This window comes from Argiope bruennichi, chromosome X2, assembly GCF_947563725.1.
Source record: "Argiope bruennichi chromosome X2, qqArgBrue1.1, whole genome shotgun sequence".
NCBI classification, from domain to species: domain Eukaryota; kingdom Metazoa; phylum Arthropoda; class Arachnida; order Araneae; family Araneidae; genus Argiope; species Argiope bruennichi.
Window position 1 is genome coordinate 85,216,647 of NC_079163.1, and position 14,466 is coordinate 85,231,112.

General features: G+C 28.1%; 1 protein-coding gene across 1 annotated transcript in view; it reads left to right on the forward strand.

Moving 5' to 3' along the window:
- Positions 1 to 349: 349 nt before the first annotated feature.
- Positions 350 to 14,466, forward strand: part of LOC129960925 (1-phosphatidylinositol 4,5-bisphosphate phosphodiesterase gamma-1-like) — an 84,063-nt gene continuing 69,946 nt past the window's right edge. Inside the window, exons 1-5 of the mRNA XM_056074669.1 lie at positions 350 to 607; positions 2,484 to 2,633; positions 5,075 to 5,210; positions 8,442 to 8,523; positions 9,210 to 9,290. Coding sequence (XP_055930644.1) covers positions 400 to 607; positions 2,484 to 2,633; positions 5,075 to 5,210; positions 8,442 to 8,523; positions 9,210 to 9,290 — 657 coding nt within the window. The 5' untranslated portion in view covers positions 350 to 399. The remainder of the gene's footprint in view (positions 608 to 2,483; positions 2,634 to 5,074; positions 5,211 to 8,441; positions 8,524 to 9,209; positions 9,291 to 14,466) is intronic.

Sequence of the window (14,466 nt, forward strand, 5' to 3'; positions counted from 1 at the left end):
GAAATAATATAATTATTTCCGAATATGCTTTTTCTGAATGAAAAAACAACATTATTTTTCTGCTTCTTAGTTTTTTACGGATTCCTAATCATGCCGTAATGAGAATTTACTATCTCTATTTCTTTCGAAAATTTGAACGAAACTTCCGATTTATGATGAAGCTGGAAATCATGAATTCCGGAAGCATTTTTTTAATTTCTTCTTCTTTTTTTTTTTTTTCCGATGTCGACGAATCATTCACTTTTACGAGTTAATCTCGAACCATCGATTGTGCGCTCTTCACTGAAAAGTATTCATATGACGTCACATCCGTTGTTATTTCATTCTATTTGTGCTTATTTTTATAAAAGAAAAGCGCGTTCACTGAAAGTTTATATACAGAAGTATAAACAATTTTAAATGGCTTCAAATGCGAATTGTTTCAATTCTATTCCCATATCAATGTCAGAAAATGAACAGATATATCGAAAATTAGAAAAAGGCGCTAATTTATTAAAAGTATATTTAAAAAGAAAGCCAGAAAGAGTGACTTTTTGTGTAAAGCTTGAAACTCGTCAAATACTTCTGTTAAAACAAGTTGCTGGACGCAGCGTTCTTGAAAGTGCCGGTGTGTTATATGAATTTAATTACTGACTGTAAATTGTACCTTTTAAAATTAATCATTTCTTTTTCAATCATAATTTGTTTGACGGTACTTTTAGATTGAAATGAAAATGCCGTGTTTAGTTAGCTTAAAAGAAGGATCCCCCCCCCAGATCAGCAAGATTTTTCAATTATCAAATTAGTTTCATCATATGCCATCTATTTAGTTATTTTTTTTTCTCTATTTAACATAGTCTTCACAGTTTCTGTTATCTGCATATTTATTTTGTTGATTGTGTATACTGAACTAGAAAAAGGAAACTAATGTAAAAGATATGTGTTTGTTACAGAGGAGAACTAAACTGTTTTAATTAATTTGAAAATGAATATCTCTACTCTGTAAAAATGGTTTAGTTATGAATATTAAAGAGTTATGAAAATAGAATAATACTTATGAGTGAGGTGATGGTGCTTTTGCAAGTTTTGAAATTAATTTATTTATGTTACAATGAATGCAAATTATGATACATTGATAAAAATAATATAGTTTAGAATACAGCCTATGATCAGTGACTTATGAAGCATTCATGTTTGCATATAATTTGTAACTCTTTGCATGGGTCTCTTTATTGAGTTTGTGATGAAGATGATAAGTATAATAATCTTGCGTGTTTTTATGATTGTGTTAAGAATTCGTAATTTTGAAGCATTTGATTCCTTTTATCTTAAATATTTATTTGAATTATTGTTAAATAAGCATTCTGCTTAGACTAGATAAATAATTAACTTATAAAATTATTCATAACCATGGAGAGCTCATTAAATTGGTTGTATATTTGTTATCAGCATGATATAAACTTTTCATTAATATTTTGATGAAATATTTTAGAACATTTGCTTAAAGCACTGAGGTTTCCATGAAACAATTTCTAAAAATGTGATGGGTTGTAGATGAGCTAATTTTCTAATAAGAGAAAAACAAAAAGTATTTTTTTTTGTTATGTAAAACTTTTAAACTTTGCCAGAAAATTAATTTCCTATTTAAGTTGTTTTTAATATGATTATTTCATTATATATTAAAATTGTATTGTGTTTTTATTCATTAGCTTGTAAAGTTATCTTTCACAAATTCTAATTAATCTTGCTTTGTAGAAAATTTTATGGGAGCAAATTGGAGAAAATTTTATTTAAGCACTGCAGAAACTGTTTTTTGATTCATTTTGGCCAGTAAAGCTGTTTTTAAATTTGTCATGTATTTTTTGCAATATAAATTTTTGTATCTGTATTGAGTCAGCTGTTTTAATTAGTGTTTGCATGTTTAATGCATTCACTGTTTCGTCTTAAATATTTAAAATTTTGCATATTAAACTAATTTCGATTAAAACAGTACTGTAATTTCTTTGTAAAAACTGTGCTAAACTAAATGCGTTATGGCAATTAGTTCAGAGCTTGATATCTTTTTTGCATTATCAAGTACAAAATAAATTATTCAGTTTTAAAAAAAAAAAACTTATTTTTTTTCCTTTAAGACTAAATTGAAGATAGTTGGCCTGTTAATATATATTTATATCATATCAAATATCTATATTTTGTTCACTTCATAATATTTTTACAAAAAAAAAGCATGAAAGAAATGTTAAGAAAATGTTTATTGAAGAACATTGAAATAGAAGAATTATTTCTAAATTTTATCTTGAAAATCAAGAAAAGCTGTCATTAGATTAAAGAAGAAATAATCAATAGTTCAATAAGTTTTGCTGGATATTATAAACTTTGACCTTTTGTATAATAGAGCAGCTATAATGGAACCATAGTTATGCAGTAAATGATTAAATTCTTGTAATTTAATTTATTATGTTTAATTTATAAAGTTTATAATAAAAATCTTTTCTGCTTCAAAGTTGATTTGCGAGAAGTAAAAGAAGTTCGGATTGGGAAGAATTCAAAAGCCTTTGAAAGATGGCCTGAAGAAACTCGAAAATTTCAAAACAATGAATGCTTTCTTATACTTTTTGGCAATTCCTTTTCTTTGAAATCATTGTCATGTGTTGGTAAGTTCTTTTAATTTATTCTGTTCTCTCTTTTAAGTACATGTATGTAATTTGGGTGTTTGTGTAAATGATTAAGAAAAATTTTTTTTGTTCATCTTTTTAGTTTCCGAGTTAAATAAAATAAGAAGAAAATATTTATTAGATATGACACTTAATAGAATATTACTTATCTTCTGTATAACAACAATTTGGGAATTATAAATATACCCAAATTTTAGATGTTTTGCCTGCTTTCATTATTTCAAAATAAAATTTTCTGACATTTTTTTTTAATATTATGTTTGGGAAGATAAAAAAACTGTATTTTTAGGAAGTTAAGTTAGTTATGAATTAAATAAAACTATTTCCATAGGAATCTTGATAAATGTTGAATAGTATTTTTGAATCCTATTAATTTATTGCATCTTAATATGTTTTTGATAAGATTACAGTGTGTATAGGCATCTAAATTCTGTTTATGCTGTGTATTTCACAATTACATCTGTTTTTGTTATTATGATTGGCATAAAGTTATGTTTCTAATTCTATGCAGCTAAAAATCCATGAGCTTTTGTACATGATTTTCTTTAAATGAATGAAATGAAATTATTTTCTCTCATAATTATTTGTCATTGATCAGATTCATAATTATTATTTAAAAACTCTTGAAAAAGTCATTTTAATTTCTCATGATTCTCTTGCAATTATGTTTTTAGAAATTTTAAGAAAGGTGTGTGATTTCAGTCTGAGAATTTTTAATATTTGACAGTGTGAAGCATTATATATTTTTAACTGAATTTTATAATGACCTTACATTCTGTATTAACTTAGGTGCATAATGCATTTTAATGCTTAAAATAACTACAAATTTGAAATTTTTATAGTTAAAAGCTGAGTCTTCAATTAATACAGTAATGACAAGTGAAAATTGATTAACAAAATTAATAAATTGAAAATTTTCGAGTAACTATTGTAAGTGTTTGCAAATCGAAATGTATTTCCTATACTTTCTAAATTATAAGGATAAAATCCTATTAAGATTTCTTTAACAAATGTCTGTCATTGCCATATGATGATTGAAGTGCCTGAATACTTTTATGTTTATAAAATAGACATGACATATTTTTGCAGAAATGCAAATTTCAGCATTTTCAGAATATCATTTTATCATTCTTGAGATCACTGTAAATCTACACTAAAATTTTTGTTAATATGTTATGGTAGATGTGCACACAAAAGAAACAAGAAGCATGCAAACCGAAACTGTGCTTTATGAACAAATCTTATGTATGCTTAAGAGAAAAGAAGTTTCAAATTTATTGGATAATGCATAATTCTCCCAAAAGCTGTTCAAGGTACATATGTTATACACATAGAAAAAATAGGGTTTAGCCACATTTTGGGACCAATGGGGAAATGCCTGAAGGTTAAATTCTTTTCTTTCTTACTTTTCATTTCATTCAGTCAGGAAATATATGGAACAGTTGATTGTAGAACAAAAACGTTAGTTCACCATGAAAGAAGTTATTTAATTTTTGTGATTGTTTTAACATATTTTGATTATTTGCAAAAGGAATTAATTATTGACGTCTTTTAGTAAAGTGCATCTGCTTGATTGATCCAGCTATGGGAAAGAGGTTACACTTAGTAAGAGTCTGTAGAAACTGCCACTTTTATAACAACTGTTTTGATGAGGGCTTAGGATAAAGAGGCTTATGCATTATTAATTCATTAGTGTCAATTGATTTAAAAATATATCTCCTGTTGGTAATGCAGGTAAATTTATTCTCATAGACATTTGATGGTCTGAATTATTCACTATGGAAAAATATACTAACCTCTGTAAGTTTCATATAAGCTATAATTAGTTGTTTTCATGGTCCTCATATTGAAGGCATACACAACATAATATCAGACTTAATATATAAAAGATAAGAAAAATGCACACTGAACCATATTCTTCAATCAGATTCTTCAATACAAAAAGATGATTAAATAGCAGTCTGCTATTGAGTATTTCATGGGGAAAAAAATATTTTTTTGTATGATGTTACTGATTGTAGTTTGTGCCAAAATTTAAACTCCAAAAAAGAGAATGGAAGAAAAATTTGATAGTAAGAAAATAACAATGAGGAAAAATTAAAGAACAAGCTGCCATCAACGAAAGAGAGCAGTAGTTCCAATTCTTTGAAAGTGGGGGAAAATTAAAATTGAATTGAACTGAAATTTAAAAATAATTTTCTAGATAAATGTTTCAATTTTGATGCATTTTCTGCTGAATTCTGCAATATTTTTAATGTCTCAAGCTCTTTTGATATTAATTATTATTATTTTTTATTTTTCAACTAATCAAACTTATTTTACTTTTTAATGTTTGAGTTTAGTATGATTCATTATTTATGAAGTTTAGATTTCTTTGTTTCAAACCTGTGTCATATCTGTATAAACTTTTATTTCTTTAGCGAAAAAGGATGAATGTGAAATGTTAGTCAAAGGTATTCGCCAGCTTGCCATTGATAGTACTAATGCACCCTATCCATTGTTAGTTGAAAGGTGGCTTCGTAAAGAATTTTATAGTATGGAGAACTTGAGAGGAGTGTATGTGTTTTAAACATTTTTTTAGATTTGGTTATTATTAAGATGTATATAATCTGAATAAATTAACCCTTATATGTATGTATGCATATGTAATAAGTTATTTATCCTTGTTCTTAATATTACAGTAGTTTCCACTTAATGTGATCTCTTTGGGACTTGAAGAATTTTGATAACATTAACCAATTGATAGCAATCGTGAAATAGGGTAAAATGGTCTATATTATTTTATCACATCATGGAAAAAGGGGGGAAAAACCCTGCATACCTCAGTGCTACCTATAATTTATTGCAGAAATTATTAAAAAATTCATTAGCTGTTCCTTGTCGACAATTATTCCTTAACAGTTTATTTATATTTTGTTTGTACATGCATTGTTTTATTAATTAATGGAACAAGACTGCATGGTGCATCTTAAAATATCAATTGCTTATCTCATTTTGGCATTTGTTGGAAGGTTGTCTTCAGCACATTCATCCTTATTGGGATCATCAACATGTATTGTTTGGTTTTGTTCACAAACAGCTTGACAGATTTCCATGTATGTTAGTGTGGCAGCTACTGGAATGTCCTTGTCAAAGAATGTTTACTCTTCATGCCTTTCCTTTACCATACTTTCAAGAGGTTCAATGACAGTTTAACTTTTTTTTTTTTTTTATATCTAATACTTCACAGAAGCCAGCACGGATGATGAAATTTCTGATTGCATCTGCCAATATCCAATTCCAGGAATTTCTAAGATGCAGAACTACTAAAAGATTTTGTATCCAAGTTAATTGCACTAATATTTTCATTGTCTTCAAAAATCTCTAAAATTCTGCATCCCACTTCCTGTTGGTTGAAAGCATACAAATTATTTCTTGATTGCAAGATTATATTAAGGATGTCTTATTTGCTGGCAAAAATACAACATTGATATGTTTTAATGACATATTCAAAGTGTGGGCAGTGCAGTTATTTATCAAAAGCAGCAGTTGCATGGTCTACTTCACCAGCGATTAATTAAATATGACGAATTTCATCCCAGCAGAAGTGTTTGCAAATTTGTTCAACCATATATATATATATATATTTAAACAGCATTTTGCTTTTCTTTTACTAACCACTAGAAGTTGTTTTTTTTCTCGCCACCCATGCTTATATAGCACAGAATAGTCACTCTGCTTAATGACCTTTTGTACTTTTACTCTTGAAAAGATAGGCGTGATTTTGCTTGACTCTAAAATACAGACCACATTTGATCATATTATACATATCTTTTGGAATGCAACGTACAGTAAGTTTTGGTCTAATTTTTTTTTTCTTTCTTCAATTTATTGATTTGCCATTGCTATGTCGCCTAATTTATTTATTCAATGAGTTTGCTTGAAAATGATGTTTCCTTGTTTTCTCCAAAGTGAAGTTAACCATCTATAGCAACACGTTTTTTAAAAATCCATTTTAACTGTTAAATCTTCTGTTTTTGGTGCATTAATGGAACATTGATTTGAGTATCCTATTTTTATTCATTTGTAAACCAAAATATCGGCTTTTTTTTGTCTTTCTATGCATTTGTTTTGCTTCAATGAGTGTTTTCATTTGCTTTTTTTCTCTTAATAGATCTACTCGATTTTGCAGAATTTTACAAAGTAGAGGCTGTAAAATTTTCAACTGTGCTGAAGAGTTGTGCTGACTTATTTTCGGTACATTTTCATATGTATTGAGGATTTCAATTTTGTTTCGAACTCTCAAATCAGGTCTTTTTTTATATCTATTTTGCATTCATAACTCAATGGCAGCAATAGTGGGTTATAGTTGTTCAAAAGATTTCTAGTCAGACCTGTCAGTGTGACTGTCCCTTTAAATTAGTTCAGACCATTTTAATTCAGACATAAAGAATATGAAAGCCATCCTTACCTATTGAATGAACAACTTTCAAAGTAGAGAAAGTGAACTATTCCACTCCCTGAAATTCTTTGTGTGCTATGTGGTGATAAGAGGGGGGAAAGAAAAAAAAAGACACCCAGATGTTTTGTTAAAAGTGGAATGAGAAATTCTGTGAATAGCAGTCGTCAATGTTGGTTAAAAATAAAGGATTGGTGAATTCTCTGTTTCAAAACTGATAACATAAAATGTTGTAGTGATAACTTAAATTAATATTTTTGTATACATTTGAATGCATCAATTTGGGACCAGAAGTTTTTGATAATAGAAAGCAAATTGTAACATAATCACAATCATATTAAATGGCATGCATTGTATTTTCTGTTTGCTTGTTTCTTTCTTACTTGAAACTGCAATATCATACAAAAAATATGTTCTTTAAATGAAGGCTTATTATTTTCTGATTCAACTCCTTTAATAACTAGTTGGGATAAGTGTTTTACCTTGAAATTTACAGTTAAAAAAACTTCTTAACCAGTCAAAGGTTTAAAAAAATGGTATAAATAAATTTGTCTTCTAATACTGCTGCAAATTCCCTAAATATTGATTAATTTGATTAAGTACATCCTTCTTGTATTTCTTGCTGAATAGTTTTTGATGTAAGAGTGCATTAAGTATATTTTTAAAGTAAAAGCTACAAATATTACCCTTTAATATAACTTAAGTAATTAAACAGTTTGAAAAATTAACATATTTCAGCTGCATGAAAATAAAGTAAAAATCATATCTAGCACTTCTTTGTTCTAATTATTTGTTGCTGATATGAAATTCATCTCATATTCATAAAATAAATAGAAAATATATTTCTAAAATACTTTCCAGTAATATTTTATAGCATATTAATGCAAATTTTTCATAAAATGTGTTTTCCTGAAATTTTTTTCCTCTGCTATATGCAATTAAGCTGTGAATGCTAACAAAGATTTTTAAATTGAGAAATATGCTTAGTAATTTAAAAAAAATTATTTTATTGAATAATTTTTCTGATTAGTAAATTTATAATTGTTAATCACAGAAATATTATCTAGAGAAATTCTGTGTTGAATGTTTATTACAGTATGCATCAGTGATGCAAGGTAACTAGCTAGCAGGTTGCTTGTTTTAGCTATTGGCTAGAACAACTGAGTTATCCACATAGCTTGAATTTTATTCAGAAATGTTTGGTATCAAAGATTGAATTTGAATTAAAAAATTATTTTATGTATATTGTTTTTTCATGAAATATTTACTTAATTGTTTGTCTTGCATTGTGATGCAGAACGTTTACATGCAAAGCAAAATAATAAATCATTTTATTTATTTTCATTTAGGATAACTATTAAGGATTTAAAAGCATTTTTGCCAAAGATAAATCTAAAATTGGCCACTAATAGACTTAAAGAGTTTTTTCAGGTATGTAATTTTTATGTATTACAGTTAAAATATTTGTGCAATTGAAATTCAACTGTTATTTAAAATACAAGAGGGGAGACAAAAATGTTTAAAAATAAGTTAGGAATACACAAATTATGTGGTTGCACAGATTATGTGGTTGCAGATGTAATAAATGAACACTAAAGGATTCGCTCTGCATTGTAGCAATAGTGTATAACACAATGTATAATAATATGCATAATTCTACTTGTGGAAGAAAATCTATGAGTCAAAGGACAACATACAACAGATAATTTATACTGGCATTACGTTTCTCAGTCTATACTGACTTCCAATACAGCTTTACAAAGGAACCTATTGCACATTATTAGAGAAAATAACCCTAAAGTAATGATCTGGGTGACATTCTGTATAACACATTGTTCTGTGTCTTATTTGGTCTCCTGTATTTTCATTATTGTGCATTTGTAACAGTCTATCTAGCAATCATATGTTGCTTTTTGTGACCACATTTCCTGCATAAAAATTACTTATTTGTGCATGTCTGATTTATTTTTAAAGTTGTCTGTAGACTTTTTACTTCCATAAATTTTATTTAATTAATAATTATTGATTTTAAGTATGTAAAAATCTTTAGTTTATGATGTTAACTTTTTTGTCAAATGTGTTTAGTACTGACATTTTAATTTTGCATCTTTGCTTAGGATGTTGATACTAGAAGAGTGGGAGAAATTGGTTTTGAAGGCTTTGCCTCCTTTTATCATAATTTAATTCATGATGAACAGGTAAAATAACCATCCATTTTCATTTAAATTTAATTTGTGCTTTTCATTCTGAGTATCAACTTTATTTAAATAAATGTAGATTTCAATATATATTTTAGCATATAAATTTTATACGGATTTCTTGTGTTGAGGGAAATGCTGCAAAATAGTTCAATTTTGAATAATCAAGGCAAGTTTATGAAGAGACATTGCAAAATTTTAACAAACAGGTCACAATACTCATGACATAGACTTATATATTTACTCCATAAATGAAGGCACATTATGGATAAACTATCCTGATGCATAAAATGAAGGTACATTTTCGCAATTAAAAAAACAGCTTTATGATTTCTTAAGCGTGTACTGCTTCAAGCTCATTTCTTTAGCTCTGAAATTAAATTAGTTTTCATATTTTCATCTGTTCATATATTGAAAGGTTTCTTCCCAAATTCTGAGAGTAGAATGGAAATTAGCTTCACAGTGTTTTTTTTTTTCTTCTGTAAAATTTTTTATTCTAGTTTTGCTCAATATTGATGAAAAAATGCCTCATAGTCATTCCTACCTAGTTGTATAAAAATTTCCTTCCAACAAGGATAATTTTGTTGATGTTAAATCTATACAGTATTTAACTTGTAACTTTAATATAGCACATCTATTTACGGTTGATTAAAGTCAAATGATTAATTTAGTTTTTTGTAGCACATAGAAAGGATATGCATAAGTATTTTCATAAACTTCTTAGTATTTCACCCTTCCATTAAAACTGCATATCATGAGCAGAAAATTATCGAATATGAAGATATGTAAAATTATGAGAAACATAAAAGATAGATGAAAAACTATTCAAGTTGCATCTACTCCAGTAATTTTCTTAATTATAACTCTGAAAAAAAAATCCTTTTCGAGTTTGTTTTGGTTGAGTTAAATCATATAATTTCTTCTTTGGTTCTTAATAATTGGCTTTCAGATTGCATCAATTCTTTTGATTTGTGGATTTTTTGAATGGGCATGTGCATGTTTTGCAGATAATTTTAAAGTCAAATTTTTAATGTCAAAGATCTTATTGAATTATTATTTGCAATAATGATATATAACCTAACACCAGTTAGGTGGTATGCTGGTATGCCAGAAGAGTGCTTATAGTTCTTGTCCTTTAGATCTTGGGGCTCTGATTTTAAGATTTGGTAGAAAAATATGGCTCAGTTTTCCATCAGATCATCTGTTATTTTGTGCTATTTTCATTGCTTTCTCAAGGATCATGTGTATTCCTTAGAATGGAACAGGTTTAAAATTTGTGGCCTACTCAGTGTGAGTGAGATAGAAGAGAAATATTTTGACTGGAGAGAACGCAATTACTTGTCCTGTTGCAAATTCTTTCACTATTTAGTTTCACTTCATACTTTATTATTAGTTATAATCAGCTTCAATTTGCCAAAAATCATAATGTTTCTCCAACTATAGTTTCCGATAATCCCAGAAAATATATTTCTCTTAATTTGCTGTTAGGAGGGACAACATTCTTTTTCAGAATATTTTCAGTAGAATTGCAGTTTCTAATTATTGGTAGTTTAGAACTCATTAAGTTGACCATTCCTGTGAACTTAGAGTATAAAACCCTGTCATTAATTATGAAAAAGGAGGAGCTTTAAAAAGAAAAAAAAAAAAATTGTCACATAGTCTAGACATGGAACATTTTATACAAATAATGAATTTTCTATGTTCTGGATTTCCTTTTGTGTTCTAGAAATAAGAACTAAAATCTATTTCATTTTTTTTCTTTATTGCGGATGTATAGTAATATATGTTTCATATAATCAGCATTTAAAGAGATTATACCTTTGATTACAAAAAAATGTAATCTGAAAAATAGAAACTTGATTGATATATATGAGGCCATTTCTTCCTATATGAGTTTCTTTTGTATTTAAATATTATTATGGATAGTTTGTTTTTTCTGGTTTTATTTTGTTTGAACTAATTGTTGATTCATTTGATTTATTCTTTTCTTATTGTGTATTGTTTCTCTTGACTTTTTGTTTATTGTATAGCTATTACAGTGCACGAAAAAAGTATAAGGACAACATGTAATTGCATGAAAATATGCTTTATTTCCATTTCACCTAAATGAACTTTTTATATTTCTTACTTCTGCGGCATAATTTTGTGATAACACTTATACCACATAAAAAACATAATTTAACTTCAAAATATTGATTTTGCAAAATTTAATATTAAAGGAAATATGGAAAAAATTATAAGGACATGTTGTAAAATACTTAAAAAATGTTTCAATAATCAAGAAAACTACCTTTATTTTCAATCACTTGAATAAAACGAGAGGTCATAGATCCTGAAAGATCTTTTAAAATCTCCACAGATATTTTTTCCCAAGCGTCTTTGATAGCGACGACTAGATCTTGTGTACATTGATACTGTGTGCCGTTTTTATAAACTTCTCGGGCTAGAAGTCCCCATAAGTTTTCGATTGGATTAAGATTGGGACTTCTCGCCGGCCAATCAAGTAAATTTACAGAATTAGCCTCAAACCAGAGTTTTGCACTCGTAGAAACGTGTATCGAAGCATTATCCTGCTGAAAAATATAGTCCCCTGAAGTAATTAGTGGCGCTTCAGGTAACAAAATTTCTCCTAACATATCAACATATCTGTTCGAATTCATTTTACGGTTGATAAATACGATTGGAGTGGTTCCATATGCCGCAAAAGCGCCCCATACCATAACCGAGCCACCACCATATTGACGCCTGGAAAACACTTCCTTGGTCTTTCGCAGATCATACCAAAAATAACGAAAACGATCAGGTCCATCAAGATTGAACTTTTTTTCGTCCGAAAAAATTACATCAGCCCACTTTTGACCAAGAGAAATGTATTTTTTGGCAAAGTAAACTCTTCTTTTCTTATGATTTGTAAGAGGGGGGCGTGACGCTAATTTCCCATAAGAAACTTGAGGATGTTTACTCAAAACATTTTAAACAGTTCTTGTTGAGCATGGTAAACTCAAATTTTGTCTAACTTCATTTGCAGTTTCTCTTTTCTCGCAAGCTCTCCTTACAATCATTCTTTTTTGTCGACGAGTGAGAATTTCTGGTCTCCCAGTTCGCTTTTTCATACCATACATCCCAGGAGTTTTTAGAAAATTATAAACCACCGTTTTAGATCTCTTGATTCTTTTTGAAATTTTCCATCCACTTAATCCACATTCTCGAAAAGCAACAAGTTTTCCTTTTTCAGAGTCAGAAAGTTGAGTTCCTTTGGGCATCGTTTAAAAATTCACACTGAAAGTCGCCGAGTGGGAAATTCTTTTCGCAAATGAATCTTTTAACTCGGAATTGTCATTTTATGCTTTCAAATATGCAAATTTTTAAATAATTACTGGAGAAAAAGCAATGTCCTTATACTTTTTCCGTTTTTATTTAGGTTTAAAAATCAAAATTTAAATTTTAGCAGATTTAAAAGTGAAAATTTTATGTACTTTACACATAAAATATTTTAGTTTTACTTCTATTTTTGCTGCAAAATTTGCATACGATTCTGTAAACAAGGCTTCTAGATTTGGCGATTTTTCGCGTGTCCTTATAATTTTTTCGGGCACTGTATTATATTGTAACTAGTTTGGTAAAACTTGTATTGTTAGGGCATTGTTACTATTGTTGTTATATTTGTTTTACTAAGTATTCTCATGAAAAGCGAGGTGGCTGTTGCTCTGCTTGAGACATTTCCCGCATTCTTTTTAAAGACTTTGTAATTTATATCGGTTTCTGATTTTCGGCATCAGCAAGTGTCATTCTGCTAAATGGGGTTGTTTTGTGGCGATGTCATTTAGTACTCCCGTTTCACTCTTGACTTGTTTGTGGTTTATTTATATTATCTTCTCTTATTTAATACAGTTTCTTTTAGATGAAAAGCATTATCATGTTATAAATTATTTTCATTGAGTTAGTGTTATTTTTATGTGAAGTTCTCCTCATAGTTGATGCATTTTTTTATTTACCATTTCTTGTCATGTCTGAGTAGAACCAGAACAAAACTTAAATCATTAATTATTTATATCATGGAATTTCAAACATATTGCAGATTGAATATTTAAATAATATCAGTCATGAAGCATAATTTTACCATTCTCAAATTTATTTAACTTTTAATTTGAAACTGTTATGTCTTTCGTTTTTCCAAAATTGTTTCAATTTGATTTCACATCATTTTCACCCTAGTATCAAAATTTTGCTCTCAGTAATGATTTCTATGTTGGTGAAGTTAAAAAAATTAATTTATTATTTGGGCATTAATTCCAATTCACATTCTTGCTTTTATTTTAACTTTTTTATTTATGACAGTACCCATAGACAGTCAGTAGTGCTGAATTTTAGAAACATTTGGCTTTCATTTAATAAGAAATTTTTCTTTTTCTTAAAAGGGTGAATTATATTTTAGTGTTAATGCTTTTCAAAACTTATTCACTTGATTAAACTATGTCTTCATAGATTTCTATCAGCTGAAGCTCTGTAAGGTATAAGAGAATTATTTTTTTCTTTAATTGATTAACTGTTGGTTTATCGTTCGTTCCATTTTATTATTATTAATAATATACTTTCTTGAATTTAAAATTAGTACATGAAAAATAGAAATATTTTTATAGTTATCAAATACCAGGTTTTGATTTTGTTTCAGTATCACAGTAGTTACAATGAAATAGTAATTTTTATATTCATATTAAACAAAATCAATAGCAATGAAAGTCTTTTTAGTTCTTAAGTTGCAAAGCTTAGATTACAAGATAATGGTTTCTTTACTTATAACTCTCTTTTTTTGGAGATGAGAACGTGTCCAGTTTCATTCAAATTAAAACCTAGTATTAGCTACTTAGCAGGTATCGACTATTAGATATCTATTTTAGCAGAGTATTTATATTTTTACTATTATTTAGTAATGGAACAGATAATCATGGTTATTACTGATTGCATTGTTTTTTCAAAATATTTTTTGTTGTAAACAAATCACTTTTGAATTATCAATATTTTTGTGATCTTGTGATTTTAAATTTCATCATGTTGGAAATTTTAGAGATGATAGCCTGAAATGCATCATAAACTAGGTATTCCATGACTGTGATGGCATGATGTTAAGGTTTTGGCTTCGGGATTGCAGGGTTTAAGGTTGGAAATCTGATTCTAC